Here is a 17,354-nt window from a genome sequence, read left to right on the forward strand (position 1 = left end):
TCCGTTTCACTTTACACCATGTTTGATAACTCTCCACCTTCATACCCTATTACACATACTGTCCACCTACTTTTGGACCACCCTGTATGTATGTATTAGGCCGGGTAACACTTGCATGTGCAATGTGAGAAATACGCATCAATACTCGGCACTGCTGCCCGCACTCAGGACCCGAGAAAAAAAAAAAAGTGTGCATTTTGATACACTTGTAATCTTTTTGTCAGTCAATGGACCTGTGTTGTAACAATAAAAATGTCAGCTAAGGCCTCTTTCACACTTCAGTCTTTTGGCGTCAGTCACTACCGACATAGTGACGGGTTGACGGATCCGTCACAATTGTTGCGAAAACGGTTCTAACGGATCCGTTTTTTTGACGGATCCGTTACTTGGGGGTTGTCTGGGTGAAGTATCTACTTTTTGGAGCATGCGCAATTGAAAAAACGGATTGGGGCGACGGATCCGCCGAAAAAACGGTTGCGGCGGATCCGTCGCCCATAGGCGCCCATTCTATGGAATGGCGGACGCGACGGATCCGTCGCGATCCGCCATTTCGGCGTTGACAAAAAACGTTCCAATGTCCGTCTATTTTCAGAAAACGTCCGCCAAATGTCGACGGATCCGTCGCATGGCGGATGGAACGGACGACCATCCGTCACAATCCGTCACTAATGCAAGTCTATGGGAAAATAACGGATCCGTCCAAAAAAAAATGACGGATCCGTTATTTGAGGAAAATGGCGGTTTTAGACTGACGCCAAATAACTGAAGTGTGAAAGAGGCCTAAGCACAAACATGCCCTATATTTGGGCCAATGTGCCACTATCAATAACACTTTGAGTTATGATGTATTTTGAAAATTTTTATTGCATATTTGGGAAAGATGCCGCTGCAAAAACCTAACTGAAAAAAATTGAAACATTTAGAATTATGTTTTCTTTTTCTGTGTTTATTGGTATGGTGTAAATAGTTTTATTTTTTGATAGATTGGACCTTCATAGACACAAGACCTTTAATGCTAATTTTTTCTTATTAAATTGCTCTTTTAATCCCAGTAAGGTACTTGAACCTGCAAACGTATGATTGCTTCTAATATGTTTTGCTGTATTGCAGAATATAGGTGGATAAACCTGACAGACCGTGACTTTCCGCACACCCCTGACTACCATGGTAACCCATCGATTGGAGGAGCGGCATTTAAATTGTTATATAGGGGAGATTTGAGGTCGATCTGGTCTTTGATTTCTGGGCCCGAGATGCTGCTGCGCTGACGCGAGATCTCGCTGTGCTATGTGGATGACGCAGAATGTGTCATCCACAATAATTAAACCGGGAATAGTTCAAGTGCAGCCACTGCAATCAGTCACCTATTCTAGCAGATCTTATATATACAGTATTGCATTAATAATACCATGATGGGTAAGATGGTGGGGGTTAAATGAGATTTCAATGAGCCCTGCTTTCTTCCCCTATGGCCAGCACCGTGCTACTCAAGAGCAGGGTGAGTAGGCTAATCAAATCATGCACTTCTGATGTTGACATTGAAGACCTGTGCGCCACCTGACTATCCAGATTCTAGTGCGTGCCGATATCACGTTTTCCAGAGGTCATGCCACTCTTCCTACTTGGCTCGAAACCGGCTAGGTGCCCAATTATCTTCCCTGCTGCTCCTAGCAATCAGCTTCTATTAACAGCTCAGCCATTATTTGTTGAGTACACACTTGTAACTCCGCTGAATCAAGACATCTGCCAACCTAGTCTCTGCATGTCCGGTGTGCTACTGCACTCCTTTCTGATTACCTACTCAACTCTACTTTTCTTGTGCTTTATCATCACATTTGTCTGTGTACTTACAGCTCTGCTGAAATCCACCATCCTGCATATCCAGCTCTAGTGGTCCTGGCTGTTCCACATTGCATCTGGCAACTCCTATCCATGCTCTTCAAACTGCCCTATTGCTCCTCAAACCTACTGTGCCTGGTGAGGATAGAAACCATGCCCTATAATGCTTGTTATTTGTTCTCATTTTTCAGAAATAGACTAACCAGAATTCTATCCCAAACTGAACAAAAAAATATTGTTGAGAAAATATCTACAAAAGCTTGAAGAATAAAGGATTGTTGCACATATGGCATGGTATATGTAGCAAACAGCTTTCTAGATGGTACAGGACCTTGTACTTTCAATGTTGTTAACCCCTTTACTCCAAGGGTGGTTTGCACGTTAATGACCGGGCCAATTTTTACATTTCTGACCAGTACCGTTAGGTGGTTATAACTCTGGAAAGGGTCCCGGTGATTCTGACATTCCTTTCTCATGACATATTGCACATATTGTGTAGTGGTAAAATTTCTTTGACATGACTTGCAAAAACGGAAATTGTCGAAAATTTCTCAATTTTCCAACTTTGAATTTTTATGCCCTTACATATTACAGAGATATGTCACACAAAATACTTAAGTAACATTTTCCAAAGTCTACTTTACATCAGCACAATTTTGGAACCAACATTTTTTCTTGTTAGGAAGTTATAAGGGTTAAAAGTTGACCAGCAATTTCTCATTTTTACAACACCATTTTTTTTTTTAAGGGACCACATCACATTTGAAGTTACTTTGAGGGGTCTATAGAAAATACCCAAAAGTGACACCTTTCTAAAAAACTGCATCCCTCAAGGTGCTCAAAACCATATTCAAGAAGTTTATTAACCCTTCAGGTGCTTTACAGAAATTTTTGGAATGTTAAAAAATTTTATTTACGTCAGATCCAAATTTGTTTTTATTTTACCAAAAGTAACAGGAGAAATTGGACTCCAAAATTTGTTGTGCTATTTGTCCTGAGTACACCGATACCCCATATGTGGGGGTAAACCACTGTTTGGGCGCATGGCAGAGCTTAGAAGAGAAGGAGCGCCGTTTGACTTTTCAATGCAAAATTGGCTGGAATTGAGATCGGACCCCATGTCATGTTTGGAGAGCCCCTGATGTGCCTAAACAGTGGAAACCCCCCACAAGTGACACCATTTTGGAAAGTAGACCCCCTAAGGAATTTATCTAGATGTGTGGTGAGCACTTTGAACCCCCAAGTGTTTCACAGAAGCGTATAATGTAGAGCCGTAAAAATAAAAAAAAATCATTTTTTTCACAAAAATTATCTTTTCGCCCACAATTTTTTTCCCCTCTAGGGTAATAGGAGAAATTGGACCCCAAAATTTGTTGTGCAATTTTTCCTGAGTACACTGATACTCCCATCCTCCAGTATGACCGGTGTGGCAGTGGATCAGTGTGAGGAGGCATTTCTTTGGAGGGTCACACAGCCCTCCATGAGCTAGCCAAAGGTACCCCAACTGCCATTAGGTTCCATCCACTAATGCCACGTTTCACCACAGACTGTCCAAGAGTTGACTGAAGCCATAATCCAGGTCTCGGAGATCCCTTAGGAGAACATTTGCCACCTTATCAGGACCATGCCCAGGCGTTGTAGGGAGATCATACAGGCACGTGGAGGACGCACACAACTGAGCATCATTTCCTTGTCTTGAGGCATTTCCACTGAAGGTGGATCAGCCTGTAATTTGATTTTCCACTTTGAGCATCATTCCAAATCCAGACCTCCATGGGGTATTAATTTTGATTTACATTGATCGTTTTTATGTTTTATTGTTCTCAACGCATCCCATTATGTAATAAAGATTTGCAACTGCAGTGCTATGTGCACAAGTCCGGAATTGCCGTGGAAATTTCCGCGGCAATTCCGCAACTGTGACGCGGGTAAAACGCATGCGGAATTGGCATTCATTTTCCCGCTAAACACTAGCGTTTTACAAGCATAATTAGCTTGCAGAATGCTATTGTATTCCAAGCGATCAGTAGCATCGCTTGGAAAACTGATCGACAGGTTGGTCACACTTGTCAAAGTGTTTGACAAGTGTGACCAACTTTTTACTATTGATGCTGCATAAAAAAAAAATTGTGATATTCTCAGCTTCCAGTGTCCCCTGCAGCCTTCCCGCTCCTCGCGATGCTCTGGTCAGCTTCCGTTTCCAGTAATGCACCGCAGCAATGACCCCAGATGATGTAGCGGGTACCAACCGCACATGATCCGCATACTTCCCGCATGGTGGGTATAGCCACATGCGGACAGCAAGTGGATCAATGCATTCCTATGTGTGCGGAATCCCCGTGATTCCGCCGCGGAAAAAACGCAACATGTGCACAAAAATTGCAGATTGCATTCTAATAATAGGATGCTTAATGTATGCGTTTTTTTAGCGAAAAATCACGAAAAAAGAGTGAAAAATCCTGAACGTGTGCACACAGCCTAATATTTCATTCAGTGATATCAAGGATGTGGTATTTTAGTGCTCCCCTTTATTTTTTGAGCAGTGTAGATTGTTCAGTGAGCATAAGCCGCCATCGTTCTCAGCAGCACGAGTCTTGTTTGCACAGTACAATGCACTGCTGAGTGATTATTTTTTGTGCAGCACAAAAAGATCATTTCACCTGATGAATTCTTTCTATAGCCAGGGCCTGGTGTACTCAGCATGATTGACAAGGTTGGACCATAAGCATGGCTGACCCACTCTGCTCTCCCAAATGATGCTAGCATAGGCAGCTTAGCCTAGGCAGCATTGGAGGACTACATAGGCTGTGAAGCTGGCCAGCTTCACAGAAACGCCTGCATGTGCTCGCTGCTAGCCTAGGAAACAGGCCACTACTGATAGGCAAGGAGCAGCATACAATAGAATTCAAAATCCTTTTCTAGAAAATGAAGAGGATATTTAGATAGGGGTAACCTGTAAAGTCGCTCATAGTTACAAGCACTTTAAAATTGTACTTATTTCAGAAGTTAAGACAAGCAGTTTACGGCAGGCTCTTGTCACGGTCACAGGCGCAAACAGGAGCCTGTAATAACCAATGAGAACTTTCCTCTGCAGTGAAGGAAAGGGCTGATAATTTACTGAGCAGCACACTAGCGTTCTTCAACAGAGACAATACGGATCCTCAGAGGCATGCATCTACACTGCACAGGCTACAACTGGTAGTACCGCAGGCAGCATGTGATCAGTGGGCTGTGCACCCCTGGTTCATATCCATTAACGTGATGCAAACACAATCTCTACACCAGTTGGATCTCAGCATGGAGAACCAGCATATTCCAAAAGAAATTATCATTTGATGACTTTGCTTGTTAAGCCATGTATGGAAGAAAGAATAAGTATCCATTGTATTGGGTCTACCAATTTGTCCTGGTAGATTACATATCATTGCAAATTGCTGGACAATTTCCAACCCCAATTTTTTTTTGTTGCCGACTCAAGATTGAACTTACATAGTTCAAAATCAAATATAGATGACATACAGCAAACATTTAGATCCCGGGCTAAACAAATAGAGGGTGAGGAAATTGGGGAAAAAATACTAGCAGGTTGGCAGGCAGCACGGAAAAATATTTTGAGTGAAGTTTGGAGAGAGACAATTTAGGATTATGCATAGTGCTATACTGGCCTTCAACATACCAGTATCTAGAACAATGAGAGATCGCCTGGTACATTGTCCAAAAATGTAAACTTAGAGTCCAATTTACTACACGGACTCTGGGGCTGTCCTAAAGTACAAGAATTCTGGAAAGCCAAAGCATATGATGGAAAAATTGGGCATTGGGAATATATCATTGCACCCGCTACCGTTCCTTTTCTATTACTGGAAAGGAGATGGAGCCACACAACAAAAGGGAAGGAAACATTAACTCCAATGTTCCACTTAATTTGTCTGATAGCCAAAGGAAGCTTATTAAAGGATTGGTTGAGTGCTTCCATTCCAAATAGGAAAGCTATAATAGGTCAAATGAAGACTATGTTTCACTAAGAATGGATGGAAGTAGAGCGTAACAAGGAAAAAAAAAAAAAAAAAATATAACATCACTCATGATAAAGTGGAAAAGCTTTTTCCTTAACCCCTTTACCCCCAAGGGTGGTTTGCACGTTAATGACCGGGCCAATTTTTACAATTCTGACCACTGTCCCTTTATGAGGTTATAACTCTGGAACGCTTCAACAAATCCCAGTGATTCTGACAATGTTTTCTCGTGACATATTGTACTTCATGATAGTGGTAAAATTTCTTTGATATTACCTGTATTTATTTGTGAAAAAAACAGAAATTTGGCGAAAATTTTGAAAATTTTGCAATTTTCCAACTTTGAATTTTTATGCAATTAAATCAGAGATATGTCAAACAAAATACTTAATAAGTAGTATTTCCCACGTCTACTTTACATCAGCACAATTTTGGAACCAAAATTTTTTTTTGTTAGGGAGTTATAAGGGTTAAAAGTTGACCAGCAATTTCTCATTTTTACAACACCATTTTTTTTTTTAGGGACCACATCTCATTTGAAGTCATTTTGAGGGGTCTATATGATAGAAAATACCCAAGTGTGACACCATTCTAAAAACTGCACCCCTCAAGGTGCTCAAAACCACATTCAAGAAGTTTATTAACCCTTCTGGTGCTTCACAGGAATTTTTGGAATGTTTAAATAAAAATGAACATTTAACTTTTTTTCACAAAAAATTTATTTCAGCTCCAATTTGTTTTATTTTACCAAGGGTTAACAGGAGAAAATGGACCCCAAAAGTTGTTGTACAATTTGTCCTGAGTATGCCGATACCCCATAAGTGGGGATAAACCACTGTTTGGGCGCATGACAGAGCTCGGAAGCGAAGGAGCGCAATTTGACTTTTCAATGCAAAATTGACAGGAATTGAGATGGGACGCCATGTTGCGTTTGGAGAGCCACTGATGTGCCTAAACATTGAAACCCCCCACAAGTGACACCATTTTGGAAAATAGACCCCCTAAGGAACTTATCTAGAGGTGTGGTGAGCACTTTGACCCACCAAGTGCTTCACAGAAGTTTATAATGCAGAACCGTAAAAATAAAAAAATCATATTTTTTCACAAAAATTATCTTTTCGCCCCCAATTTTTTATTTTCCCAAAGGTAAGAGAAGAAATTGGACCCCAAAAGTTGTTGTACAATTTGTCCCGAGAACGCTGATACCCCATATGTGGGGGTAAACCACTGTTGGGCGCATGGGAGAGCTCGGAAGGGAAGTAGCATCATTTGGAAAGCAGACTTAGATGGATTGGTCTGCAGGCGTCACATTGCGTTTGCAGGGCCCCTAATGTACCTAAACAGTAGAACCCCCCCCCACAAGTGACCCCATATTGGAACCTAGACCCCCCAAGGAGCTTATCTAGATGTGTTGTGAGAACTTTGAACCCCCAAGTGTTTCACTACAGTTTATAACGCAGAGCCGTGAAAATAGAAAATCTTTTTTTCCCAGAAAAATTATTTTTTAGCCCCCAGTTTTGTATTTTCCCAAGGGTAACAGGAGAAATTGGACCCCAAAAGTTGTTGTCCAATTTGTCCTGAGTACGCTGATACCCCATATGTTGGGGTAAACCCCTGTTTGGGCACATGGGAGAGCTCGAAAGGGAAGGAGCACTGTTTTACTTTTTCAACGCAGAATTGGCTGGAATTGAGATCGGACACCATGTCGTGTTTGGAGAGCCCCTGATGTGCCTAAACAGTGGAAACCCCCAATTATAACTGAAACCCTAATCCAAACACACCCCTAACCCTAATCCCAACCCTATTCCCAACCGTAAATGTACCGTATATACTCGAGTATAAGCCGAGTTTTTCTGCCCATTTTTTGGGGCTGAAAGTCCCCCCTCTCGGCTTATACTCGAGTCATACTCGGGGTCGGCAGGGGAGGGGGCTATCTAGTTATACTTACCTACTCCCGACGTGGTCCCTGGACGTCCCTGCTTCTTCCAGCGCTGCAGATTCTTCCTGTATTGAGCGGTCACATGGTACCGCTCATTACAGAAATGAATATGCGGCTCCACCTCCATAGAGGTGGTGCCGCATATTCATGACTGTAATGATCGGTAACTGACAGCTCAATACAGGAAAAAGATGCAGCGGTGGAAGAAGCAGGGACGTCCAGGGACCGCGCCGGGAGCAGGTAAGTTTACGGGGAGGGGAGCACTGCGCGATATTTACCTGCTCCTCGTTCCGATGCGGCTCCGTCTCCAGCGTCCGCTAGCAGTGACGCTGAGGTCAGGGTGCGGTGACGTATTCAGTGCGCGCCCTCTGCTGAGCGTCAGTGCTGGAGACGGAGCCGCACAAGGAGCAGGTAAATATTGAAAGCGCCGGCATCCTGAGCGAAGAGAGGTGAGTATGTGATTTATTTTTTATTGCAGCAGCAGCATTATATATGGCACAGCTTTATATGGAGCATCTATGGGGCCATAATGAACGGTGTAGAGCATTCTATATGGCACAGATTTCTATGGAGCATCTATGGGGCCATAATGAAAGGGACAGAGCATTATATATGGCACAGCTTTATATGGAGCATTTTATGGGGCAATAATGAACGGTATGGAGCATCTATTTTTATTTTTGAAATTCACCGGTAGCTGCTGCATTTCCTACCCTAGGCTTATACTCGAGTCAATAAGTTTTCCCAGTTTTTTGTGGCAAAATTAGGGGGGGGTCGGCTTATACTCGGGTCAGCTTGTACTCTAGTATATACGGTAATCCAAACCCTAACCATAACTTTAACCCCAGCCCTAACCCTAACTTTAGCCCCAACCCTAACCCTAACTTTAGCCCCAACCCTAACTGTAGCCTTAACCCTAGCCCCAACCCTAACCCTAACGGGAAAATGGAAATAAATACATTTTTTTAATTTTTTAATTTTTCCCTAAGTAAGGGGTGATGAAGGGGGGTTTGATTTACTTTTATAGCGGGTTTTTTAGCGGATTTTTATGATTGGCAGCCGTCACACACTGAAAGACGCTTTTTAATGCAAAAAAATATTTTTTTCGCTACCACATTTTGAGAGCTATAATTTTTCCATATTTGAGTCCACAGAGTCATGTGAGGTCTTGTTTTTTGCAGGACGAGTTGACATTTTTATTGGTAACATTTTCGGGCACGTGACATTTTTTGATCGCTTTTTATTCCGATTTTTGTGAGGCAGAATGACCAAAAACCAGCTATTCATGAATTTCTTTTGGGGGAGGCGTTTATACCGTTCCGCGTTTGGTAAAATTGATAAAGCAGTTTTATTCTTCGGGTCAGTACGATTACAGCGTCACCTCATTTATATCATTTTTTTATGTTTTGGCGCTTTTATACGATAAAAACTATTTTATGGAAAAAATAATTATTTTTGCATCGCTTTATTCTGAGAACTATAACTTTTTTTTTTTTTTGCTGATGATGCTGTATGGCGGCTCGTTTTTTGCGGGACAAGATGACGTTTTCAGCAGTACAATGGTTATTTATATCAGTCTTGTTGATCGCGTGTTATTCCACTTTTTGTTCGGCGGTATGATAAAGCGTTTTGTCTCTTTTTCTTACGTGTTTACTTTAGGGGTTAACTAGTGGGACAGTTTTATAGGTTGGGTCGTTACAAATGAGGCGATACTAAATATGTGTACTTTTATTGTTTGTTTTTTTATTTAGATAAAGAAGTGTATTTATGGGAATAATATATTTGTTTTAACACATGTGGAAATTTTTTTTTTAACTTTCTTACTTTGTCCCAGGGGGGGACATCACAGATCGCTGATCTGACAGTTTGCATAGCACTCTGTCAGATCAGCGATCTGACTTGCAGCACTGCAGGCTTACCAAGCGCCTTCTCTTGATACAAGAGAAAGTACTATTCTAACACTTCGGAGTGTTGTATAGAGTTTCATACTTCGGATTCTGTTTGCCTCACTAAAGTGAACGTATATGTTGGGGGCAAGTCTACAGACAATCCATCATGTGATCACATCATGGGGGGACTGATAGCTATCACCCTATGTAAAATAACGTAGATGTTCTGGTCATGCCTGTAGAATTTAAGGAATTAACAAGTCTAAATCAGAGTTCCTTCTAATCCTTGATGGTCCGTAACACAGCTTAATCAAAATCATTTTAAAAGAGCTGCCAATGACAAGGGATCTCCCCGTGTTCTTGGAAAAGAAGGTACACAAAACTTTGCTAACCGTTCACTGCAAGGAATACGTACACACTAGTTTGGGATTGCGGCACTTTCCAATAATTTTCTCATTCTCCAAGGTAAATAGCACCTTGATAATTTGCATGTTTGAAGATCGGTATTGAGGATGTCACTTTCTGGCCTCACGTGAACACAACTTGTGCATTATGATTATTATAAAGAACTAATATTTGAGCTCTTCGACAAAAATCTATGGCTGGCAAACTGACAACAACCACATAAATCATAGTGACCTGCTAGGAATACATCGGCTACATACAACTTACGGTAAGTATGTGGCATGTGCAAGTCTGGCTAGGAGGTAATTATTTAAAAGTGATGTACACATGAAATACCACGCTTGCTCGATAATGTATAGTTTAGAATAATTCGCATTCAAATTTTCCTAGGAAATTAAATTCGATGTGATTAAAAAGTACTCCAAATCTTCCAATTTCCTCTACTCTCTTTTCCTCACTATTGAGCTGTTGCACAGTCTGAACTACTTCTTCAGTGTCTTATGGCTTTCTCCCCCTATCTCTATGGCTACCCTGTGACGTCCTCTCACTATCCAGACTCACCACAAAATGGCTGCTGCATTTCCTGCTTCTGCTTTTATTAAGGCTATGAAAGTCACTCCTGATTATATACAATGTGATGTAATAGCTACATGGGATGTATGGAGTAGCCTGCCAGAGGTCATGTAATCCTTCTGCAATGTGTGAAATGGTAGCAGCTGCTTAAGGGGATTTGTGTAAAGTGAAATCATAAATTGTTCAAATTCACCAGATTCAGTGAATTCCTAAAAATGATATGAAATGGATTTGCGGATCAATTTTCTCATGTTTTCACTCAAATCTTGTATTTTACTTTTTTTAAATTTACAGAATGGGTTTTCAGAGGTTGATTCACAACCCTTTCATGCTTTTAAACAAATTTTATTTTTATTCAAAACCTTAAAATCATGCTAACTACGGCTGAAATAGCGCCTCATGAATTTCTCAAACTATGCTAAGAATCGCTGCTGTATAGAAACTACTTTTCCAACCTGCAAGTTGGGTGGAAAAGCACAATAGGTCGACAGTTAATACAAATTTCATGAGAAGGGCACAAAAAGATATTCTTCTGGGTTTTGAAATTAGTCAAAAATAAACCTTAGCGGCAAAAAATGCTATGGCTATACACAGTAATATTTTTTTTTTTTTTTATAATAAGATGCTCTACCCCCAAAAAAAACTAAAATTTAACATAATAAACTTGACCTTTCATAGAATATTTCAGAGCAAGTCCAAGAGTAGAAAACATCCAAGACACAAAACGGACGTTACATATACCACCTATACAAAAAGCCCAAAAGAACATGGTACATGGGCTCACCCACTGGTTGCAGGGCAATAAACCTAGACATGATCTAGGTGGGGTGCACATTTTGGGGAACAGTTGCCTAGTACTGCATCCACTGCGGGTTGTTAAAACGTGTGACCAAAAAAAGGCTATCTAAATCAGAAATATATTGTTTAGTAGGCAATTTACTTTGGTCCTAGTTGTCAAAACCAAACAAGCTGCAACTTGCTCTAATGAAAGCTGCTCTGAAAAAGTAGTAAAAACCTCCTGACAATTTTAGTAAAAATTGAAACTGACCGGAATTCACATTTATCACTTCTTACTCCTCACAATCAACAAACCGTTTCCTCTCAAACTATCAACTTTCCACGGGATTCATTGCTTATCAGCAAAAATAGACTTTTCAAAATCATTTATAGCATAAATATGGAATAAATTAAGAGGTTTTGAAAAGGGAGTTTCCCTTTATTTCATCATTTGCATCTCATTAACATGTCTTGATCCTCTCATTACCATAATTAATTTCATTTGTGGTGTTGGAACTTCAATGTGGAGGCGTGTGTAGGAATTTTTAGTGTTATGAGCTGCAGATTTTTTTTTTGTATCATTTTGGGATACAATATTTATATCACTTTTTCAATGTTTTGTGAGGATCCCCCCAAAAAAGTCAAGTCATATTTTCATCTTCTCACAATGTTAACCGTATAAGATATAAAATACTAAATGTATGGTTTTTGCCTTTTTGCCCCAGAAAAACTATTTGAACATTATTAAAACTGCGATTCGGGTTCTTTCTTTTTTACACCTAACATTTGAATTTTACAATACTTACCATAAAAAGGAGACGTTAACATGTGATGCTATTTATGTAGTGCAATTCACTAGTCTGCCGGTGTTTGAGTGATAGGTAGCCCATTAGATCCGACCTGTAGTTGGATCTGATAGCCTAAGGTTTATCCATATTTAACTGTGAGAACAGTTTGGGGTAGGACCTTTCAGTATCAGAATGACTGTGCTCCAATTTATAAAGCAAGAGCTATAAAAAGGCATGGTTGGGCGATTTCGGCACGGAGGAACTTGACTGGCCTACACACAACTCTGACCTAAAAGAAAAGGAGGCAGAAAAAAAAGAAAACCAACAAAATAAAATGGTATAGGGTGCGTAGCGTGTCTTTTTCCCTTTTCTCTTGAGAACTGATGCCACAATGCAGTGCTGAATCAATTATACAACCGGCACCAAAAGGCAATCAGCAAACATTATCAATTTGTCGTAGGGCTCACTGGTTTCCAACAAGATGGTGAGAAGAACAGAACTGGTGCTGCACTATTTTCTCCCATACATGTCTTAAATGAACGGCAAACAGATTCCACACCAAGCCTATGATGGACGTTTTAGTTTAACAGCCAAAATAAACTTTTCTGGAAATTTTGTTTTAAGCAATGACATGTGTACGTTTTAAAACATTTTTCCTGGATAAAAGAAAAAAAATTGAACACAAAAAACTACGTTTAACCTCCCATAAAAAATATAAATTTTACTGTGCCATCAAAGTGATTTAGCACATGCTGCTTATTTTTTATTTGCAGATTTGAATATTTCAAGTCTGCAGCATGTCAATTCTTTCATCGCTTTTGAAGATTTTACACCCATTAAAACGCATCAAAAACATGAGTGTTCTATACGGCGTTTTACCTTTCGACACTCCAGTGTTTGCAGTAGATTTTTCAGTTGCAAATACTAAACCTGGGCTCTATTGGGTTGTGTGTTCAATATGTGCACATCTGTTTACCAACGTTTTACACAGTTTTAGATTTCAGCTCAGTAACCTACCATGTGGTAAAGTTATACTTGCACCATCAATGATTGCTTGAGCCAGTTCATGATCATTACTCTCAAAAGCGTGTGCTGCTGCTTTCAGAGCATCCCAAATTTCTTTCCGGCCTTCAAAAGCTGGTGCAGTGTCCCAAAATTCATCCCGTTTGCTACGTAATTGTCCATCTGTCATAGGGTAATCACTTTTCCACTTGGGTTTATCCTTTTTCAAAGGTTGATTACGTCCTAAGGCCACTAAATAGGAACAGAAAAAAATATATATATATTTTATCAAATGTTAAAAGGCATAAAACACATTCCAAAAATAAAACATACAAAATATATCCAATGTAGGCTCTGTATATACCATGCTGAACTGTTTTCAGTCTGTGTTTTCAGACAGTGAAATAGGCCCCAACACCATTGCCCAGGACTCACCTCTTTATACGTACTGCCCAATCCAAGGGCAGCATGCATCAAGACACTGGTTGTATGATTGCAGCCATACATGTTACACGTTTAATAGCTGCGGACTGAGCCGCATGGGAGACTAGGCTTCTACCAACCCACTCAGCTTAGGTGACAGGTCTCATACTGAGTGCGTGTATAGGAAAAGACCAGTCATTCCAGGGAGGCGGTGTGAAGAAGCCAGAATTGTGTTTTCAAGGTCGTTGCATGTCTCATTTCAAATGCAACAAAGAACGGATAAATTAAATGTACCACAAAGATCCCGGTTATTTACGGTGGGAGCGACAAACAACTGGGTGTTTCACCGCTATCACCATTGCCGGAACTTCCTACAGCACACCAGGTCACCTGTACCCCGTTACTTCTTGTGCGAACTACTCCTAGTGTTGTACCTCAGTACAATCCATTCAGGTGATCACACAATGTCTGTTGTCTGACCCTTTATACTAATTTACAATACTTAGATAGCGCCACATTATTCCCTAAGGGATTTCCAACACACACACCTTTGATCTCAATGAATGGAAAAAATACATTGCTGGATACTGCCTCTATTTCTGACATAACTGATATTATGTTCTCCCATAACTCCTTTGAAATGTCCTTAGCTTTGAGGAATAACTCTACTAGTGATGATCGAGTATACTCGTTGCTCGGGTGGTCTCCGAGTATTTGTTAGTGCTCGACGCAGCTACATGATTTACGGCTGCCAGCCAGCCTGAGTATACATGGGATTGCCTGGTTGCTAGGGAATCCCCACATGTATTCAAGCTGTCCAGCAGCTGTAAATCATGCAGCTGCGTTGACAAAAACGAAATCTCCAAGCACAAATACTCGGAGACCACCCGAGTAACAATGCTATTCGCTCGTCAGTACTCTCTACCTAAATATAATTCCTAATGGTCCTCTTGAAACTTAATTTCTTCTCCAAGGAAGAAAAGCCTCTTTATTTGATGCCTTATTACTTTGCCAGAATACTTTTAATCTATACTTAATGTTATGTTTTTGCATTTGGTATGTTAATTGTTGTGGTGCAACTATGTGAAGATGATCTTCATTTCCCTTCTCTCCTCTTCCTCCCTAACCCTTTTCCTCTTTTCCTTTGTTTGGCTACCTTCCTTTCCCTTCATTGCTTTCCTGACCTATTATCCCCTATACTGTAAAAATCCCCTAATAAAGAGAAATTTTGAAGGAAAAAAAAAAAAAAAAAAAAACACAATTAGGGGTCTCAGAAAAGGACTACAAAATTTTGTTTAAATATTTTTCCCAGGCCATTTTTCCCCACACAATGAGCAAAACACAGAAAACTGCAAAATCGAGTATTTTCATTTTTTTTTCTCCCCATCATTTCACTGCAATTGCAATTTTTTTCCCCCTCATTTTCCAGAAATTGTATAAAAAAAAAAATTAATGGAGTTCATTTAAAAATTACAACTTGTCCAATAAAAAACACAAAAGAGAAGCAAGCAAGAGGTTAAAATACATCCATTTAAATATGGCAATATAGTACTTTGTGGACAACAGCTTTATCAACTATAACTTGTTGATTAATAGGGGTCCGACCACTAGGATCCGCACTGATAGGGATATAAATACCCGTTTTGCCAATCAGCATGGAGCATTAGTGCGTATGCTTGACCATCACTGCATTCAGTCCCCGGGGGATGCCAAGCACTGTGCCCAGCATTTTCAATCCTGATAGGGAAAGAATGGAGCGCAGCAGTCAGTTGTCCGACCTGTGGCGCCATTTTGTACCAAGGATAAAAGTTCCCCATTCTGCTGATCAGTGTGGGTCCCAGAGATGGAGTATACATGGATTGTCCAGTAGGAACATTAATTGCCATGATCATTCCCCACTCAAAAAGGCAATAAATGTAACCATTTTTAATAAAATCACACTGAAAATAATATTTTAGAATAAATAAAGCTAAACTAATTTTATCTTTTGTAAACTTTTTATTTTTAAAATTATTTTCTATGAATAAAAAGCCGGTCATTTCAAGTAACTAAACCAAGTTAAAAATCATATAGGACGAACAGTGTAAAGGTATTTTCCAAATCCTACTTCTAACAGATTGCTGTGAATGGATACCAGCAGTATGGCGTTTGAAGTGTAATTTGAGTTTGCAGGATGCCTGGCTTCACCTAGAAAAGAAGGTGAGAGTTAAGGCCCCTTCACATTAAGCGACGCTGCAGCGATACCGACAACGATCCGGATCGCTGCAGCGTCGCTGTTTGGTCGCTGGAGAGCTGTCACACAGACATCTCTCCAGCAACCAACGATGCCGGTAACCAGGGTAAACATCGGGTAACTAAGCGCAGAGCCGCGCTTAGTAACCCGATGTTTACCCTGGTTACCATCCTAAAAGTAAAAAAAAAACAAACACTACATACTTACCTACCGCTGTCTGTCCCCGGCGCTGTGCTTCTCTGCACTCCTCCTGTACTGGCTGTGAGCACAGCGGCCGGAAAGCAGAGCGGTGACGTCACCGCTCTGCTTTCCGGCTGACCGGCGCTCACAGACAGTACAGGAGGAGAGCAGAGAAGTAGATCGCCGGGGACAGACAGCGTTAGGTAAGTATGTAGTGTTTGTTTTTTTACTTTTACGCTGGTAACCAGGGTAAACATCGGGTTACTAAGCGCGGCCCTGCGCTTAGTTACCCGATGTTTACCCTGGTTACCAGTGAAGACATCGCTGGATCGGTGTCACACACGCCGATCCAGCGATGTCAGCAGGGAGTCCAGCGACGAAATAAAGTTCTGGACTTTCCTCAGCGACCAACGATCTCTCAGCAGGGGCCTGATCGTTGGTCGCTGTCACACATAGCGATTTCCTTAACGATATCGTTGCAACGTCACCAAAAGCAACGATATCGTTAACGATATCGTTATGTGTGAAGGTACCTTTACAGTACGTCCAACACCCACAAGAGAAGGTCACACGTACTTTAAATATTTTATTAGCCATAGCTCCCCTGCTGACATGCATAGCCCAACCTTGACAGTATGCAGCAACATGAAAGCCTCAAACAGGTGACAATCTCCAGAGTTTAGACATCTATCGTTTTTTAACCAGGCTTTGGGATCTTATGTGGCCAAATATTTGGGCTGAATTTCTCCCACTCTGGGGCCAGAGCTACTTTTACAATTTTAGCCCTAATTCATTAAGACTGGCGTTTTGTATGTCAGTCTTACAAATGGGAGAATGGGGATTAAAATTAAAAAGCCACAAACCTCTAATCAATTTGGTGCATTTTTCAACAGTTAGGCGCCATGGCCAGAAAGGTGATGGCAGAATAGATTGCACCTTTGTGGCTTTTTGCTATGAAGAATTTGTTGGACGCGTTGGTTGTTGGATGTCTGAACTGAACAGGAATTGCATACAACTGTTAAAAGAGTCTCAACATTTTTGGACAACTTCAAGCTGTGAAAAAAACGAATGATGTTTCAAGCAGCTTTAAGTCAGAATTCTGGATAAAAGTGCGTAAGAAGTCAATTTTTTATTTTTTACGTAGGATAAACACCTTTTACCAACTTCAGTCACACTTCCATAAAGAGGTTGTCCACTAATTTTACATTGGCATATCCTTAGGATAGGTCATCAATGTGATCAGTTTGGATCCGACACCCGCCACCCCCACCAATCAGCAGTTATTGGCGA

At 40.7% G+C, this 17,354-nt stretch overlaps 1 protein-coding gene across 1 annotated transcript in view; it reads right to left on the reverse strand.

Annotated features, from left to right (window-relative positions):
• The window catches only part of UBTD2 (ubiquitin domain containing 2), a 108,123-nt gene that overhangs the window by 32,444 nt on the left and 58,325 nt on the right, over positions 1-17,354 (reverse strand). Inside the window, exon 2 of the mRNA XM_069764106.1 lies at positions 13,244-13,480. Coding sequence (XP_069620207.1) covers positions 13,244-13,480 — 237 coding nt within the window. The remainder of the gene's footprint in view (positions 1-13,243; positions 13,481-17,354) is intronic.

Source organism: Ranitomeya imitator, chromosome 4 (assembly GCF_032444005.1).
Source record: "Ranitomeya imitator isolate aRanImi1 chromosome 4, aRanImi1.pri, whole genome shotgun sequence".
Lineage (NCBI taxonomy): Eukaryota > Metazoa > Chordata > Amphibia > Anura > Dendrobatidae > Ranitomeya > Ranitomeya imitator.